The 18184-nt window shown below is 41.0% G+C and overlaps 1 protein-coding gene across 1 annotated transcript in view; it reads left to right on the top strand.

The window, feature by feature from the left end:
* Positions 1–18184, top strand: part of LOC137331322 (plastin-1-like) — a 140914-nt gene that overhangs the window by 109339 nt on the left and 13391 nt on the right. The window contains exons 11-14 of the mRNA XM_067995043.1: positions 2450–2528; positions 6679–6793; positions 8231–8364; positions 17889–18012. Of these exons, the coding sequence (XP_067851144.1) occupies positions 2450–2528; positions 6679–6793; positions 8231–8364; positions 17889–18012 (452 nt within the window). The remainder of the gene's footprint in view (positions 1–2449; positions 2529–6678; positions 6794–8230; positions 8365–17888; positions 18013–18184) is intronic.

Below are 18184 nucleotides of genomic sequence, written 5' to 3'. Positions count from 1 at the left end.
TGTTGAAATGACACTTGTTTGCGTTGCTATCTATAACAAAATATGCTAATACAATGTACTTCCATTTTAGGATCATCGTGTCTTTGAAAAACATTTTTTTTAAAGTAATTAGTTTCCATAATCTGAAATTAATTATTTTCAGTGAAAGACTTTTTTTAAAAAAAAGCAAAAAAGCTGTTATTTGGCTCTAACCTCTGTGATACATTTGTAAACTTCTGATCTAAGGTAATTATTGGAAAAATATGAAGTACATTTTTTTGTGTTGTGCTCATGGTGGTTGCAGGAAACTACTTCTGTGTACCTGGGGAAAGTATAGGGTGGGGGCGGGGGGGAGTGAATGCGTATTTTCATAAATCTGATTTTTTAAAAATCTGGGCGGGTATTGCTAAGCTAATTGACTAGCAAATTAAATAAATTTGCCAATTTATATAAATAACTATAATAGACTTCCTTTTTACCTGAAGCTAAATGTCCAATTTATGAAACTTGGAGGATAACTTATTAATTAATTATGCTTATTAGATTCAATTTTAATTTAATTTCCAAATTGATGTTCTACTAACCCCTATTACACCACCCTATTACATAGTTGCAGTATCATGGTGTGGCCATATTTGTTGTATGCAACTGTGCTTTTTTTCTGAGTTATGTCTTATTTAATTTTATAATGAAGTAAAAGTGATTTAAAATTAATTGTTAGATACAATACAGGAGTTGTCTATAGGAAAGCAAAAGCCCGGTAATGGATTCATTTCCTTTGTTGTAAGTGTCTCTTCTTGTTTTCCCACATTAACTTAAGATGAGTGTTTTAGGCAGTTTCTTATTCTTACAGTCAGACCACTATTTGTTTATATATATAAAATATTATGTAGATCACCTGGTTGCCATGGCATTTGTTCCTGCTAAGAATTGCAAGCAAATGCTATAAAAGAGAATCTCGTTTTTTCTTTGAAGTCAACCTTGGTGACATTTTTGTTTAAGTAATGAAATAGATTCCTCTGACCATTGTTAATAGAGATAAAAGTGAGACAAAGATGTCCTGACGAACCAGTAGCATAAATAAGTAAGTGAGTATACAGGGCTTCGCTCAGAAGAACATGATACAAAACTCATAGAATTTAAATGGAGGAAATGGGCAATGAAAGGACAAACAGTCAAACTAAGTTCCCCTTTAGGGGGATATCACCTATTGGATAATGTACAGATTTGATTTAATTTCCTTTTAAAGTTCAGTTTTAGAATAGATCCTGTTCCAGAAAGCTTTACGGTGGTAATTTAAGTGATACAGTTGGTATTACCACAGTCCTGGGTCTCTTACTGGAGAGGCATTGTAATTGCGCCAATTGCAGTCTATCAAACAGAACTGCTATTGCTAGTTTTCCCTCACAGCGGAAGCTCCATTTTCTGCATGCCAGTTCGCCCCTTTGTGATTATCAGCCAGAATGTTTCATGTGACAAAGCCTTGCAGGAGACAATGCCTCATTGCCCAGTCTAATAACTCCAATTTCCTGCCATGAATCAAACTTGCAACCAAAGAAAGATTTTTGTTGTACTTGTCATCATTCCTCTGCTAATGGTATTGCTGTACCATTTGCGCAAGACTAAATTTTGGGGCCTCTTAATGTTCTGCCAATTTCTATTAACGACCAGATGGGCATGATCTATTGTGGCATTTAATGGAAGTTCTTGTCTGCTGCTTGTTCAGTTAGCTACGTTGAAGATGCTATATGTAACAGGGTGGACTTCAGATTTTTGAGTTCCTCATTCAAAATTCCCCCCAAAAAAAATTGTGTAATAGTTTAACATTATGAATATACTGGAATTATAATGCAAAAGTGGGATCAAGTCAGATTTTATTGGTACCTATGTTTTTATTCTGGTTACAGAAACTTCTGGTGCTAGAATCTGTGATTATATTTTTTGGTGTACTATACTAGCTAAGAAACCACAACTACCTAGAAGAAAACTGAATTGACCACTTGGAATCAGTAATGTGTGCAGGAGTAACATCCCTCCATGATGATGAAGGAATCTTAACTAATGTTTTAAGGAGTTAACAAACAAAAAAATTAATTGGTTATAATTGAACAGAACTTCAAAGTGTTTTTTTTAATGCTTGCAAGGTTTGTAAGATGTCAGCAGATGTTGCTGTAGAACAAATTATTTCAAATATATGAAAATGCATTAAAACTGTACTCTAGATATACCATGTATTTTTTTTTAAAAACGGAATTAATAGCATTTATAAAGTAACTGGCAGGACATGACTGTTGTGGCCACAATAGCTGCATCAAAGTAATTGACAGAACAATAAAGTAGTATTAGAGAATCAACTGGTTGTTTCCACCCCTCCCCTCGCCTTCGCCACGAGTCCTTAGAAGGTTCTGTAACTCCATTTATCGTGCTACTTAGCTCTTTTTTTTCCCTCCTTAATCTTGCATTGTTGTAGGTGAATCGAGGGAGGAGAGAACCTTCAGGAACTGGATGAATTCACAGGGCGTGAGTCCCTTTGTCAATCACCTTTACAGGTAAAACATGTTTATCTTCAGTTTAATGTTTCTTGTATAATAAAGTGAAAGATCAGTAACACTGTTGCTTTTATGGACGTTTTAGGAACTGGAAAACTACTTGCTGTGTAGATCCAGTCTTGACTCATTGTCTGATAAATTTCCTCCACTCTGCCTGACAAACCTCGTTGACTTCTTTAAGGATAGTCCAAAGAAAACAAATAGTGGAACACTCAACAGTGTCTATTTTTTTTGGACTTTCACAAAGTTCTTGACAAATTGCATATGAAAGATTTCTAACTAAACTAAAAGCCATAGGAATCCAGAGTAGAACAAAGGAATTGGCTAAAACGGCACTAACAGAAGTGTTGTGTCATACTGGAATGGTGGTGAAGTGGAGTACCAAAGGGTCAGTGCTTGGACCGTTGCTGTTTCTAACCTACATAAATGGCCTGGATATCAAAACTAACTGTAAGCTTATCAACGTTTGCACACAACACAAACGAAGGGTGAGAAAAGGCCATTCAGCCCATCACTAGACACCCTATTCACTAGGTGATGCATCCTCATTCTTGGCCTTCTCCAGCTGCTTGTAATGCTAATACCTAAGGGAAGCAAAAAGACAAAAAAAAAATCCTGTGGCCAGTTTCAAGAGAAATTCTGGAAAATTCCCCCTCATTACATAAGGAATTTGAGTGTGTTTGGGGCAACTATGGGTTATCCATGACACATCACTAGGCGATACTCCTCAATATTCATCACCAGATGTGGGGAACAATTTAGATACAATATTCCAACTGTGGATGTGTCAAAGCCGATATAACCAAAGTATAAGGCTCTGAATTTTGATCTTTATTTGCTCAGCAATACTGCATTGAACCCTATTTGCTTTCTCTATAACTACCTTACATTTCTTATGAACTTATAGTGATCAATCACTGACTACCCCAAGTCCCTTCCCTGTTTTACTACTTTTAATGGGTACCCATGCATGCTTTAAGTTGCTTAGCTCCCTGTGCGTAACACAGCTTCTCTATATTAAATGACACCAGCCATCTATGAGCTCATTTACTTACCTTTTTTATTCATTCATGGGATGTCGGCGACGCTGGCAAGGCCAGCATTCATTACCCATCCCTAATTGCCCTTGAGAAGGTGGCGGTGAGCCGCCTTCTTGAACCGCTACAGTGTGTGGTGAAGGTTCTCCTACAGTGCTGTTAGGAAGGAAGTTCCAGGATTTTAACCCAGTGACGATGAATGAACGACGATATATTTCCAAGTCCGGATGGTGTGTGACTTGGTGGGGAACATGCAGGCGGTGGTATTCCCATGCCCCTGCTGCCCTTGTCCTTCTAGGTGGTAGAGGTCGTGGGTTTGGGAGGTGCTGTCGAAGAAGCCTTGGCGAGTTGCTGCAGTGCATCTTGTAGATGGTACATACTGCAGCCACAGTACGCCGGTGGTGGAGGGAATGAATATTTAAGGTGTTGGATGGAGTGTCAATCAAGTGGGCTGCATTGTCCTGGATGGTGTTGAGCTTCTTGAGTGTTGTTGGAGCTGCACTCATTCAGGCAAGTGGAGAGTATTCTATCACACACCTGACTTGTGCCTTGTAGATGGTGGAAAGGCTAGGGGAGTCAGGAGGTGAGTCACTCACCGCAGAATACCCAGCCTCTGACTTGCTCTTGTAGCCACAGTATTTATGTGACTGGTCCAGTTAAGTTTCTGGTCAATGGTGACCCCCCCCCAGGATGTTGATGATGTGGGGGATTCGGAGTTGGTCATTGGTTGGCACTTGGCTTGCAATTAACTCTTCCTTTTTGCTAACCCTTGAACATATTCTTGTGAAGTGATCACAGAACCCTGGGAACACTGCTTTCCGTTAATAACTATTTTCTGCTCCTGCTGCTTCAACCAACTTCCAATCTGCTTCGTTATTTCCCAATATTTTTCTTTAGATAGGCATGTATGCAGAATTTTATCAAATGCTCTCTCTATAGGGAGAGCAGTAACAACAAAGAATGCAGCTAATGATTTTAGAGAGATTTGCATCAACTGTGCAACTGGCAAACAAATTATATTTAATATTGACAGTTGCACATTGGATGAAAAGCTGCAAAATTATAAATATATAATAAATGTAATAGAATTATTAAGAGGGAAACTTGGAATGGGACTTTGGAATAATAGGAGATTCACTTTCAATATCTAGACAATGTGGCAAAGCTAATAGAACATGGATAGCTATATATAGCCAAATTAGTCTGCAGAGGTTATGGTAACGCTGTATAATACACTAGTTAAACTACATCGGGAACGCTGGCGTAAAATTTTGTCTTCGCCATCTCGACGGTAATAATCTGGCAGAGTGCATCACCCACCCGTAGTAGAACCTGCCTGATTTCCATTCCATTGGCACTCATAAGCTGAGAGAGCTTAATCAGGGTGACTAAGGCAAAAACAAGCAATCTGCAAGCTCATATATTCGTTGCAAATCCATCATGTATAATAGCACACAAATCCCTATGATCTAAGTGCCTACAGCTGAGTGCCCTTTAAATGATGCTTTCAGTCAGTCTGTGCCAGAACCAATCCAGTGAAGTTTTACTCAATTGCATTGGGCTCTTAATTACATTCATAGGGCACCACTTTGGACGCATTCATGAGGCACTTGCCTGCTTTAGCCAATTAAATGAAGTGAGCAGTTAAAATGGTGGTCAGCGCAATTACAGTGGGAACTATTATCTTAATGGCGAGAAACTGGAAAGTACTGCAGTACAAAGGGATCTGGGGGTCCTAGTGCAAGAAAATCAAAAGGTTAGTTTGCAGGTGCAGCAGGTGATCAAGAAGGCCAACGGAATGTTGGCTTTTATTGCTAGGGGGATAGAATATAAAAACAGGGAGGTATTGCTGCAGTTATATAAGGTATTGGTGAGACCGCACCTGGAATACTGCATACAGTTTTGGTCTCCATAGTTAAGAAAAGACATACTTGCTCTCGAGGCAGTACAAAGAAGGTTCACTCGGTTAATCCCGGGGATGAGGGGGTGGACATATGAGGAGAGGTTGAGTAGATTGGGACTCTACTCATTGGAGTTCAGAAGAATGAGAGGCGATCTTATTGAAACATATAAGATTGTGAAGGGGCTTGATCGGGTGGATGTGGTAAGGATGTTCCCAAGGATGGGTGAAACTAGAACTAGGGGCATAATCTTAGAATAAGGGGCTGCTCTTTCAAAACTGAGATGAGGAGAAACTTCTTCACTCAGAGGGTAGTAGGTCTGTGGAATTTGCTGCCCCAGGAAGCTGTGGAAGCTACATCATTAAATAAATTTAAAACAGAAATAGACAGTTTCCTAGAAGTAAAGGGAATTAGGGGTTATGGGGAGCGGGCAGGAAATTGGACATGAATTTAGATTTGAGGTTAGGATCAGATCAGCCATGATCTTATTGAATGGCGGAGCAGGCTCGAGGGGCCGATTGGCCTACTCCTGCTCCTATTTCTTATGTTCTTATGTTCTTATAACTGGGTGATAGGTCAAAGAAGGAGAGTCAGAATTATTCTTGAGCTAGGATGGAGTTTCTTTTGGATTTTTTTTCTATTCTTTTCCCTTCACTCTGGACCTCACTTTCACCAAATCCTTAATGGCCGAGCTGACATCAGGTATTTCCTGTACACAGAATCACAGGCATGTACCAGGATTCTAACCAATGCCTGGTGCAATACATCAATTCATCACTGTTGGGTCATAATCCTGGAGTTCCCTCCCAAACACCACTGTGGGAGCACTGACAGCACAAGGACTGCAAGTGTTCAAGGAGAAGGCCGACCACCACCTTCTCAGGGCAACTAGGGGATGGGCAATAAAATCGTGCATTTGTCAGTGTCGGCCACATCACGTGAACAAATAAAAAAAAAACAGTGCTGTATTGCCAATCCACTTTCACCAGAGCAGGTTTGTTTGATAAAAAGAAAAAAAACTGCAAATGCTGGAAATCGGAAACAAAAACAGAACATGGTTAAAATATGTAGCAGGTCAGTTGGCACCTGTGAAGAGAAAAGACAGGTTATGGCATTTTGGTTGTGTACCTTTCATCATTATGTTTGTTTGACACTCTGTTTTATAAAGTTGCACATAAAGTGCTCACCATCTGCTATTCTGCTTCTATCCAGTGATCTGACTAATGGCTTAGTAATATTCCAGCTGTATGAGAGAGTCAATGTGCTAGTAGATTGGAACCGTGTCAACAGACCTCCCTATCCACAGCTTGGTGCTAACATGAAGAAAGTACGTTGAATTAATTACCTCCTCTCATTCAAATTGTGAACACTAAAAATACTCATTTTTTAGGATACATGTTTTTTCTTCTTTGTAATGGGCATGGATCTTTTACCATAAATGTTAGACATGTGACTCATTTAGGTGACATTTTTATTCTGGACTAAACCTGGATGCATAATACCTGTTCTTTCTTGCTGTCTGAACCAAAGAACAAGATTTGGTTCTGATATTTCCCAATTTTCTCCCCGTCATGAAAATGTTGACTTATGATGGGAGGACACTTGCACGTGCGTCAGTTACCCTCAGGTACCTCAGCCAATTGGCCATTCTTCATGTGTCAGCCTAGACAGTTACTGTCAACAAGCTATTTGGACTTAGAGGACACCACAGCTGAGGCAATCCTGTCTTCATATCAACTTTTCAGCAGGGTATTGGATAGCAATCAGAAACAAAAGCTCTGAATGTATCCCCGCTACCCTCAGCCCTCCACTTCTCTAGCTGATTAATTTTAAGGCCAATTGTAGTATTCCCCACTGCTGCCCCAAGTGAGATCAGCTAACCCATCTTGGATTGGTGCAAGAAGCTCCCACCTTCCTCAATTGTACATCTCAGTTCTACACTGCACATCATCTTCACCAAATGAACCATTAGGGAAGCCTCAGGATCTGATTAGTCTTCATTAAACGCATTCTGATCAAGGAGTTATTTGGTTATAGTCAAAATAACATTGTAAAGATAGCGATCTCCTCATTTCAGAACAAGACATTAGAATCACAGTATGGCTCCTTCCATGTTAATGTTATACCCTGCTACTCTAGGGCTTAATTGTGATTGAATTTTAAAATTTGAAGCTGCTTTCATGCTGGGGGTGGGAAGATTGTTTTTCAGTGATTAAGTATATAATTCATTATTATTTCCCAAATGTCATTTTTTTAAAAAGCCATACATGTCAATAATGAACATGAATGTGTATCCAGCCTTCACCTTGTGCCAGATCCTAGTCCTCTGCAAATGAATACCTTGATGCTAATCATAATTTTGTTTTCCTTTGTTCAACAAATTATAATACCTATAAGGATAATGCAAAGCCCTGAATGGCTGAGAACCATAGTAAAACTCCTGGTGTACATAGGAGTTTCACTCTCGCTGGCAGCTTCCATTATCATAGGCTCAAGTTTCAGCAGAGATTTTGAGATTTACAGATGGTAACTGAATGAAAATAAATTCAGAACTGACCATAATTTAAAGGAAATAACTAACTAAAAGTATGTGAGGGGGAGGTGGGAGGGAAGGAGTGGGGGGGGGGAGGTTCCCACAACTTTGCTTTGTACTAAAAAGCCGAGTAAAAGCATTCTGCCTCATTCCTATTTGTTGCAGTGGAGACTGATTTTGCACAAGCTTAGTGTCACAACTGAACCTGAAATGTATTCTCACACTCTCTAGCTTGAAAACTGCAACTATGCTGTTGAACTGGGTAAGACCAAGGCCAGCTTTTCCCTTGTGGGTATTGGTGGGCAGGATTTGAATGATGGCAATCCAACACTTACACTGGCACTAGTCTGGCAGCTCATGAGAAGGTAAGTGAGACTCTCATTGATGCGGTGATGTAGTTTAAAAAAAAATAATTCTTGTGGCCTCTTCAGCAATGTGATCTTTCAAGGGCCATGTGTAGATTTAAAATTATACAGAAGCATCTAAAGAATTAATATTCTGAAAGCTAAGCAAATTTGTTTTGATAAACTTAAGGAATTTTCTTTGGCAAGATGTTGGGATCGACAAAATAAGTAAATTTGATTTATTTTTACTTAGAAAGAGCTGGTTGTTATTGAATACATAATTACAACTTTGCTACTCCTGAATGAAAGAATTTTTTTCAATAATACTGAGGATGCAGATTTATATCCTCCATATGTAAGACCCTAGAGTAGTCAGGTTGGTAATGAGTAGTAATTACCCTAAGCCAGAGTGAGGGAGCACGGAGTAGCAGCTATCGACAGAGTCTGGATTCTTCAGAGTCCATAATTGGGAATTTGGTGAGTGAGGGGATTTGGTGTAGTAAGGGGTGAGGGGCATTTGTTTAGACAGCAGAGAGGAGCGTACCGAGAGCGGGTCACAGCAACAACAAAACAAAATTGCAGTGTGATGTCACAGGTAAGGCAGGTAGGTGGTTGCTGGTGAGTATCTCTTCTGTTTTCTTCTTTCTTAGGACTGTGGGCTACGTAACTTATAGCATAAAACTAAATTTTATTAAAAAACTAAATTTAATTTGATAAATTAAACAAGGCCAGTACTTGGTTCAACCTAAAAATAATTTGATTGGCATTGTAGTAATCCATTAAATAAATAAAATAGTTATGACAGGGCAGGAGATGTGTTGCAGCTACGATATAAGAACATAAGAACATAAGAAATTGGAGCAGGAGTAGGCCAATCGGCCCCTCGAGCCTGCTCCGCCATTCAATAAGATCATGGCTGATCTGATCCCAACCACAAATCTAAAGAACACAAAAAGTAGGAGCAGGACCCGGCCACACAGCCCCTGGGCCCTCTCCGCCACCCACAGGGCATTGACCGATCCGAACTCAGCTTCATGTCCAATTTCCTGCCCGCTCCCCATAACCCCTAATTCCCTTTACTTCTAGAAAACTGTCTATTTCTAGAAGTAAAGGGAATTAGGGGTATGTGGGAGCTACTGGACAGTTTTGTCCAGGGTGACTACATCTGCCTGCAGCTCGAGGAACTTCAGCTCCGAGTTGAGAAGCTGGAGTCCGAGCTGCAGACATTGCTAGGCATCAGGGAGGGAGAAAGTTACCTGGACACTTTGATCCAGGAGGCAGTGATGCCCCTTAGACTAAATACTGTAGAATTGGCACGTCGTCAGGGACAGGAGGGTGTGACTGCGAGTGAGGCAGGTACGGGGATGCAGGAGGTAGCATTGCAGGAGCCTCAGCCTCTGCACTTGTCCAATTGATACAAGGTTCTTGCAGCTCTTGTGGATGAGTGCAGGGACTGCAGGGAGGATGAGCAAACTGGCCACGGCGCCATGGTTCAGGGGGCCATTCAAGTCGGGGGGGGGGGGGTAAAAAGGAATGTGGTTGTAGTAGGCGACAGTATAGTTAGAGGGATAGATACTGTTCTCTGCAGCCAAGAGCGAGAGTCCCGAAGTCTGTGTTGCCTACCCGGTGCCAGGGTTAAGGACATCTCCTCAGGGCTGGAGAGAAACTTGGAGTGGGAGGGGGAGGATCCAGTTGTCGTGGTCCACGTAGGTACCAACAACATAGGTAGGACTAAGAAAGCAGTTCTGCTGAGGGAGTTTGAGCAGCTGGGGACGAAATTAAAAAGCAGAACCACAAAGGTGATAATCTCCGGATTATTACCTGAGCCAAGAGCAAATTGGCACAGGGTAAATCAGATCAGAGAGATGAATGCGTGGCTCAAAGATGTGGGAGAAGTGGGTTTCAATTCATGCGGCACTGGCACCAGTAATGGGGAAAGAGGGAGCTGTTCCTTTGGGATGGGCTTCACCTGAACCAGGCTGGGATAAGTGTTCTGGCAAACCGAATAACTAGGGCGGTAGAGAAGGCTTTAAACTAAATAGATGGGGGAGGGCTCAGGTGGGGCGAAGTTTAGATTGATAAAGAGAAAAGACCAGTTAGTAGTACAGGAAAGTGATGGGGGTAATGATAACCAGTGTGTGTCAGGAAGGGACAGAGCATACAAACATAAGAGTGCACTAGCAAATGGGGCCGGGGTAGGAAAGAATGGTAAAAAGACAAAATTAAAGGTTCTTTATCTGAATGCACGCAGCATTCGTAATAAGATAGATGAATTGACGGCACAAATAGAAACAAATGCGTATGATCTCGTGGCCATTAGAGACGTGGTTGTAAGGTGACCAAGGTTGGCAGCTAAATATTCAGGGTTATTTAACATTTCGGAAGGATAGGAAAAAAGGTAAAGGTGGTGGGGTAGCTCTGTTAATAAAGGATGAAATTGGTATAATAGTGAGAAATGATCTTGGCTCAGAAGATCAAGATGTCAAATCAATTTGGGTGGAGGTAAGAAATAGCAAGGGAAAGAAATCACTGGTGGGAGTAGTATATAGGCCCCCTAACAGTAGCTACACTGTATGGCAAAATATTAATCAGGAAATAAGGGGGGCTTGTAAAAAAAGTAATGCAATAATCATGGGCGATTTTAGCTTTCACATAGATTGGACAAATCAAATTGGCAAAAATAGCCCTGAGGAGGAGTTCATAGAGTATATTAGGGACTGTTTCTTAGACCAATACGTCGGGGAACCAACCAGGGAACAGGCCATTTTGGATCTGATAATGGGTAACGAAACAGGATCAATTAATGATCTCAAAGTAAAGGATCCCTTGGGAAGCAGTGATCATAACATAATAGAATTTCACATCCAGTTTGAGAGCAAGGATCTTGGGTCTGAAACTACTGTATTAAACTTAAATAAGGGCAATTACAAAGGAATGAGGGTGGAATTGGCTAAAGTGGACTGGGTAAACAGATTCGATGGTATGATGGTGGATAAGCAGTAGCAAACATTTAAGAAGATATTTTATGACTCGCAACAAAAATATATCCCTGTGAGGAGGAAAGACTCCGCAAAAAGGGTGAACCAACCATGGCTAACTAAGGAAGTAAAGGATGGTATCCGGTTAAAAGAAAAAAGCATACAACATGGCAAAGATTACTGGTAAGTCCGAAGATTGGGAAAACTTTAAAAACCATCAAAGGATGACTAAAAGAATGATAAATAGGGAGAAAATAAATTATGAGAGTAAACTAGCAAGAAATATAAAAACTGACAGTAAAAGCTTCTATAAGTATATAAAGAGGAAGAGGGTAGCTAAAGTAAACATTGGTCCCTTAGAGGATGAGACTGGGGAAATAGTAATGGAAAACAAGGAAATGGCAGAGGAATTGAACAGATATTTTGTATCTGTCTTCACAGTAGAAGACACTAATAATATACCAATAATAGTAGAAAATCAAGGGGCAAAGGGGAGGGAGGAACTAAAAACAATCGCTATCACGAGAGAAAAAGTACTAGGTAAACTAATTGGTCTAAAGGCTAACAAGTCCGCTGGACCTGATGGCTTGCATCCGAGGGTCTTAAAGGAAGTGGCTACAGAGATAGTGGATGCATTGGTTGTAATCTTCCAGAATTCACGAGATTCTGGAAAGGTCCCAGCGGCTTGGAAAACCGCAAACGTAACACCCCTATTCAAGAAGGGAGTGAGACAGAAAGCAGGTAACCATAGACCAGTTAGCCTAACATCTGTCATTGGGAAAATGCTAGAATCTTAAGGAAGTAGTAGCAGGACATTTGGAGACTCATAATAAAACCACGTTGACTCTCCTTGATTGTATGAAGGGGAAATCGTGTCTGACAAATTTATTAGAGTTCTTTGAGGAAGTAACGGGCAGGGTGGATAAAGGGGAACCAATGGATGCAGCATATTTGGATTTCCAAAAGGCATTTGATAAGGTGCCACACAAAAGATTACTGCACAAGATAAGAGCTCATGGTGTTGGGGGCAATATACTGGCATGAATAGAGGATTGGCTAACTAACAGAAAACAAAGAGTCGGGATAAAAGGGTCATTTTCAAAATGGCAATCTGTAACTAGTGGGGTGCCGCAGGGCTCAGTGCTGGGGCCTCAACTATTTACAATATATGTCAATGACTTGGATGAAGGAACAGAGTGTCTTGTGGCCAAATTTGCTGATGATACAAAGATAGGTGGAAAAGCAAGTTGCGATGAGGACACAGTGTCTGCAAAGGGATATTGACAGGTTAAATGAATGGGCAAAAATTTGGCAGATGGAATATAATGTGGGAAAATGTGAAGTCATCCACTTTGGGAGGAAAAATAAAAAAGCAAAATATTATTTGAATGGAGAAATACTAGAAAATGCTGCAGTACAGAGGGATCTGGGTGTCCTTGTACATGAAACAAAAAATTCAACATACAAGTGCAGCAGGTAATCCGGAAGGCAAACTGAATATTGGCCTTTATTTCTAGGGGGATGGAGTATAAAAGCAGGGAAGTCATGCTACAACTGTACAGGGTGCTGGTGAGTCCACACCTGGAGTACTGCGCACAGTTCTGGTGCCCTTATTTAAGGAAGGACATACTTGCATTGGAGGCAGTTCGGAGAAGGTTCAGTAGGTTGATTCTGGGTATGAAAGGGTTGTCTTATGAGGAAAGATTGAACAGGTTGGGTCTATACTCATTGGAGTTTAGAAGAACGAGAGGAGATCTTATTGAAACATACAAGATTCTGAGGGGACTCGATAGGGTAGATGCTGAGAGGATGTTACCCCTCATGGGGGAATCTAAAACTAGGGGGCATAGTCTCAGAATAAGGGGTCGCCCATTCAAGACAGAAATGAGCAAGAATTTCTTCTCCCAGAGGGTCGTAGATCTTTGGAATTCCTTACCCTAAAAAGCTGTGGAGGCTGAGTCATTGAATACATTCAAGGCTGAGTTAGACAAATATTTGATCAGCAAGGGAGTCAAAGGATATGGGGAAAAGGCGGGAAAGTGGAGTTGAGGTAAAAATCAGATCAGCCAAGATCTCATTGAATGGTGGAGCAGGCTCGAGGGGCCGAATGGCCTACTCCTGCTCCTATCTCTTATGGTCTTATGGACCCATGAGGGTCACATTTCAACTCGATGTCAAGTCTTTTTTTCAAACTAGTACTCAATGCAGTTTGCATTGCATGCTGATTTGCATCTATATTATTGGTGTCCCATTCACTAAAAGTCTATGTAATGTATGTTAAAACTAGTGCATACCATTCTTAGCAGCCATTTTTGTCTCCAAAGCTATTTTAAGAATAGAAACTGCAACGCACTGTTTAAAAGAGAAGGGTTCAGGAACCAAACTGCCATAGTTGAGATTCTGATTGACCGAGAGAAAAATCTATGTAATTTGCTTTTATGAAAACCTTTGCAGAGCCTTTTATTTTTTTTATGTCTGCTGAGTTTTTCTGCATCAACAATTGAGAAATTTTAAATGGTAGATTTTTTTCTGTCCAGGGCTTGAAGCATACCTGCACACCTTCCAAGTTTTGATGCTAACGTTTTCATCAGAGAGGTAGCTGAGGAGTGATTGCGCGCTAAGGGCCAGTTCAATAGTACCAGTACTATCAGGTTATCATTTTTTTTTAAAAGTTTATTTTTATTCTTTTCACCCTTCAGGTCTCCACACATCATTCCCGAAGTAGTCAGTAGATTATTTGACATTGCAGGCTAGGCTGCTCTGGCCTCGAGGCAGTATATGAAAAAGGCCTATAGTGAATGAGAGCATGCTTTTTGACCACTGCATCTTCCCTCAGTCCCGATGGCAAAATTACATTGGATTACATCGAGGCTACAGCACAGAAACAGGCCATTTGGTCCAACTGGTCTATGCCGGCATTTATGCTCCACATGAGCCTCCTCCCTCCCTACTTCATCTAACCCTGTTATCATACCCTTCTATTCTTTTCTCCCTCATGTGCTTATCAAGCTTCCCCTTGAATGCATCTCTGCTATTTTCCTCAACTACTACTTGTGGTAGTGCGTCCACATTCTTACTACTCTTTGGGTCAAGAAGTTTCTCCTGAATTCACTATTGGATTTATTAGTGACTATTTTATATTTCTGACCTCTAGTTTTGGACTCCCCCACAAGTGGAAACATTTTCTCGATGTCTACCCAATCAAATCCTTTCATTACCTTAAAGAACCCAATCAGGTCACCCCTTAGCCTTCTCTTTGGATGGAGAGAAATTTGTTGAGTGTATTCAGGAGGAATTTCTCATTCAGTATGTGGATGGCCCGACTAGAGAGGGGGCAAAACTTGACCTCCTCTTGGGAAATAAGGAAGGGCAGGTGACAGAAGTGTTAGTGAGGGATCACTTTGGGACCAGTGATCATAATTCCATTAGTTTTAAGATAGCTATGGAGAATGATAGGTCTGGCCCAAAAGTTAAAATTCTAATTTGGGGAAAGGCCAATTTTGATGGTATTAGACAGGAACTTTCAGAAGTTGATTGGGAGAGTCTGTTGGCAGGCAAAGGGACGTCTGGTAAGTGAGAGGCGTTCAAAAGTGTGTTAACCAGGGTTCAGGGTAAGCACATTCCTCATAAAGTGAAGGGCAAGGCTGGTAGAAGTAGGGAACCTTGGATGACTCGGGAGATTGTGGCCCTAGTCAAAAAGAAGAAGGAGGCGTATGACATGCATAGGCAGCTGGGATCAAGTGGATCCCTTGAAGAGTATAGAGATTGCCGGAGTAGAGTTAAGAGAGAAATCAGGAGGGCAAAAAGGGGACATGAGATTGGGCAGATAAGGCAAAGGAGAATCCAAAGAGCTTCTACAAATACATAAATGGCAAAAGAGTAACTAGGGAGAGAGTAGGGCCTCTTAAGGATCAACAAGGTCATCTATGTGCGGAACCACAAGAGATGGGTGAGATCCTAAATGAATATTTCACATCGGTATTTACGGTTGAGAAAGGCATGGATGTTAGGGAACTTGGGGAAATAAATAGTGATGTCTTGAGGAGTGTACATATTACAGAGAGGGAGGTGCTGGAAGTCTTAACGCGCATCAAGGTAGATAAATCTCCGGGACCTGATGAAATGTATCCCAGGACGTTATGGGAGGTTAGGGAGGAAATTGCGGGTCCCCCAGCAGAGATTTTTGAATCATCGACAGCTACAGGTGAGGTGCCTGAAGATTGGAGGGTAGCAAATGTTGTGCCTTTGTTTAAGAAGGGCGGCAGGGAAAAGCCTGGGAACTACAGACCGGTGAGCCTGACATCTGTAGTGGGTAAGTTGTTAGAGGGTATTCTGAGGGACAGGATCTACAGGCATTTGGAGAGGCAGGGACTGATTAGGAACAGTCAGCATGGTTTTGAGAGAGGAAAATCATGTCTCACGAATTTGATTGAGTTTTTTGAAGGGGTAACCAAGACGATAGATGAGGGCTGTGCAGCAGACGTGGTCTACATGGACTTTAGTAAAGCCTTTGACAAGGTACCGCATGGTAGGTTGTTACATAAGGTTAGATCTCACGGGATCCAAGGTTAGGTAGCCAATTGGATACAAAATTGGCTTGACGACAGAAGACAGAGGGCGGTTGTAGAGGGTTGTTTTTCAGACTGGAGGCCTGTGACCAGCGGTGTGCCTCAGGGATCGGTGCTGGGTCCGCTGTTATTTGTTGTTTATATTAATGATTTGGATGAGAATTTAGGAGGAATGGTTAGTAAGTTTGCAGATGACACCAAGATTGGTGGCATTGTGGACAGTGAAGAAGGTTATCTAGGATTGCAACGGGATCTTGATAAATTGGGCCAGTGGGCCGATGAATGGCAGATGGAGTTTAATTTAGATAAATGTGAGGTGATACATTTTGGTAGATCGAATCGGACCAGGACCTACTCCGTTAATGGTAGGGCGTTGGGGAGAGTTATAGAACAAAGAGATCTAGGAGTACAGGTTCATAGCTCCTTGAAAGTGGAGTCACAGGTGGATAGGGTGGTGAAGAAGGCATTCAGCATGCTTGGTTTCATTGGTCAGAACATTGAATACAGGAGTTGGGATGTCTTGTTGAAGTTGTACAAGACATTAGTAAGGCCACACTTGGAATACTGTGTACAGTTCTGGTCACCCTATTATAGAAAGGATATTATTAAACTAGAAAGAGTGCAGAAAAGATTTACTAGGATGCTACCGGGACTTGATGGTTTGACTTATAGGGAGAGGTTAGATAGACTGGGACTTTTTTCCCTGAAGAGTAGGAGGTTAAGGGGTGATCTTATAGAAGTCTATAAAATAATGAGGGGCATAGATAAGGTAGATAGTCAAAATCTTTTCCCAAAGGTAGGGGAGTCTATAACGAGGGGGCACAGATTTAAGGTGAGAGGGGAGAGATACAAAAGGGTCCAGAGGGGCAATTTTTTCACTCAAAGGGTGGTGAGTGTCTGGAACGAGCTGCCAGAGGCAGTAGTAGAGGCGGGTACAATTTTGTCTTTTAAAAAGCATTTGGACAGTTACATGGGTAAGATGGGTATAGAGAGATATGGGCCAAGTGCAGGCAATTGGGACTAGCTTAGTGGTATAAACTGGGCGCATGGACATGTTGGGCCGAAGGGCCTGTTTCCATGTTGTAAACTTCTATGATTCTATGATTCTATTCTTTTCCAGAGAAAAGAGCCCCAGTCTTTTCAGCAAATACATCTGGTGCCACATTTGTCTCTACATTTGAATGGAATAATTGTATAACCAGTCAGATAAAATTCCTTCACCATATCTGTTTAAACTGCAGGGTTCATTATGAGAAGTCACCTTTAAGGTCTGGGAACACAGGAATGAATAAATTTTCATTGTCAATGGTGCTGTGAATCTGGTTAGTGAACTGAGGCTTACTGCCACATCTATCAAGCCTATCCCTATCACACACTGCCAGGAAAATTGGGTCAGATGGCTAGTTAGTAAAAGAAGGCCCAGAGCTGTAACTCCCTCAGTATGGTAGAAGGCAGGCCTGCCAAACAGACAATGGGAGTAATTTTGACTTTGTGCGATAATGTAAAACAGGTGATAGTGAATGCTTGTTTTACATCTCTCTGATTTTTATTTCCATCGACTTCAAACGGGCTGCCGATTCGCTATCACCCATTTTAAATTATCGCACAAATTCAAAATCCACCCCAATTAATGTTTTTCCAACTTTTGTGCCTTAATAAAACAAGTAAGATGTTATATTAACTGATAATGGTAGAAACACTACATTGACAATTGTGCATGTTGTAATTTGTACGATTTCAAAATGTTCTGAAAACCTAATTATATTTGGAAACACTTCAGGAGGATCATTTTAATGTCTTGAATATATGCTTATTAATATCTTAGAATTGAAGCCATGCCCAGTTACTGGTGGATTTTCATTACCATTCTGTTAGATTATGGAAATCATTATTTGTTTTTGTTCAGATGCAAGTTATAAGAAGGCCACATCATCATGAAAATTCTAATTTCTGTGCTTTAAGTATTGAATCTTTTGATCTTCCTACTTTATACTTTCAGGTACACTCTGAAGGTGCTGTCAGATCTTGGAGAAGGGTCTAAGGTGACAGATGAAATTATTATAAAATGGGTAAATGAGACCTTGGCAAATGCAAAGAAGAGCAGCTCAATTACCAGCTTCAAGGTAAATGCAAAAGAAGAGCTATCTTGGCCTACCCAATTTGGCTTTAGGTTTGAATATGGAAGTTGTTCACCTGCCTCCCACTGACATCCTGGAGGCTGAAATATAAATTATCAACTCGGATATTTGTTACTCAATGTAACCAATATTACAATGCCACACAACAGAACTGAAG

The sequence above is a fragment of the Heptranchias perlo genome, chromosome 13, assembly GCF_035084215.1.
Source record: "Heptranchias perlo isolate sHepPer1 chromosome 13, sHepPer1.hap1, whole genome shotgun sequence".
NCBI classification, from domain to species: Eukaryota; Metazoa; Chordata; class Chondrichthyes; order Hexanchiformes; family Hexanchidae; genus Heptranchias; species Heptranchias perlo.
The sequence above is the reverse complement of the archived record's forward strand: the minus strand, read 5'-3'. Positions and strand labels throughout refer to the sequence as shown.